At 42.7% G+C, this 1,490-nt stretch overlaps 1 protein-coding gene across 1 annotated transcript in view; it reads left to right on the top strand.

Annotated features, from left to right (window-relative positions):
* The window catches only part of LOC106106464 (uncharacterized family 31 glucosidase KIAA1161), a 21,846-nt gene extending 20,356 nt beyond the window's left edge, over positions 1-1,490 (top strand). Inside the window, exons 6-7 of the mRNA XM_013287042.1 lie at positions 8-1,419; positions 1,479-1,490. Of these exons, the coding sequence (XP_013142496.1) occupies positions 8-1,419; positions 1,479-1,490 (1,424 nt within the window). The remainder of the gene's footprint in view (positions 1-7; positions 1,420-1,478) is intronic.

Genomic DNA, 1,490 nt, shown 5'->3' with positions numbered 1-1,490 from the left:
TTTACAGATATCGAGCCAACTGACTGCTTTGACTGGAGCGACACGAAGGTCCACTGGTATGGAGGCGGACAGTCACTAAACCTGACCTGGCCGGTCAACACTGGCCTCATTGACTTCACGCCCTTCATCACTGGTGATATACAGAAATCACAATGGAGTAATGTTTTGACTCGCTACTTTATAAACTCTAAAGGAGCGGCTTTGATCATTGATGAAGAAACGCCTCTGCACATCGCCATTAACAATGGAAGGAAAGAGATTTGTCTCAAAGCTAAATATGATGATTTTGCATTCGTAAATAAAGTTACAGAATTTCCAGAACTACGATACAATATATGCACATCCAAAGATATGAAATCTCTTCATTCCTCTATACATAGCCATAGAAGGGCACCCTTGTGGGACGGCTTGAAACCTAAGGACATGCAGACTTTGGAATCTTTAATATCAGAACCCGTTTGGCAAATCGCACCGAGATTCAAACACGAATTAAACGCAGAAACAATCTCGAAATACACCGAGGACGTAATTAACTTGGGTTTTCTAAAACAAGGTCACGTGTTAATCAACGAATTCTGGCAAAACGAAATCGGTGATTTCACCGTCGATAAATCTCGCTTCGAAACACTGAATGTAACAGTCGATAAGTTGCATAGAAGAGGATTCAAAGTGACATTTACGGTTCAGCCCTTTGTAAGCACGGAGAGTAAGAATTTTGCCGAGACTGTACAAAAAAGATTGCTCGTTAACGAAAGAAATGGTGATCGTCGAATTCCCGCACTGACGAGATTCAAGTCCTCCCCCAGCGCCGGCGTCATCGACATCACCAACAACCGATCTGTTCCTTGGATACTTGACAAGCTGCAGGCGGTCATCGACGAATACTTCATAGATTCATTCTATTTTGATTTAGGCACCGCTTACGATATGCCGCATTACTACCAATGCGAGAAGCGATTGATAAACCCTGATCAATACAAGACAATATTTACAAAGACGTTTGAAAAGTCTTTGGATATAATAGGTGTGTCCTCCGCGGTAACTCTACCAAGGCCACCGATATTTGTGTCCTTGCCTCCGTTTGAATCGACTTGGCAGGCGCTGAGGCAAGTTATACCGACGATGTTGACGTACGGAGTGAACGGGTATCCATTTATAATGCCGGGGGCGGTGGGCGGGGACATCTACTGGCCTGGCAGCGAGCAGTTCCTACCATCATCGAAAGGATTAATGGAATCTAACGCAGCGAATTCGACGCAAGAGAACGGAATAGATTTACCTGAAAGGGAGTTATACATGAGATGGCTGCAGATGGCAACATTCTTGCCGGTGATGAAATTTACTCATTTACCGAGTAAATATAACGATGAAAGAGTGTTAGAAATGGCGAAGAATTTAACTTTATTGAGGCAAAAACTGGTATGTATTCTTTATGTTATTTTAAATTGTTATGTGAGTGAGATTTTATTGTGTACTAGCTGCTGCTATGA

Source organism: Papilio polytes, unplaced genomic scaffold (genome assembly GCF_000836215.1).
Source record: "Papilio polytes unplaced genomic scaffold, Ppol_1.0 DF822178.1, whole genome shotgun sequence".
Lineage (NCBI taxonomy): Eukaryota > Metazoa > Arthropoda > Insecta > Lepidoptera > Papilionidae > Papilio > Papilio polytes.
This window is presented reverse-complemented; position numbering and strand designations above follow the sequence as displayed.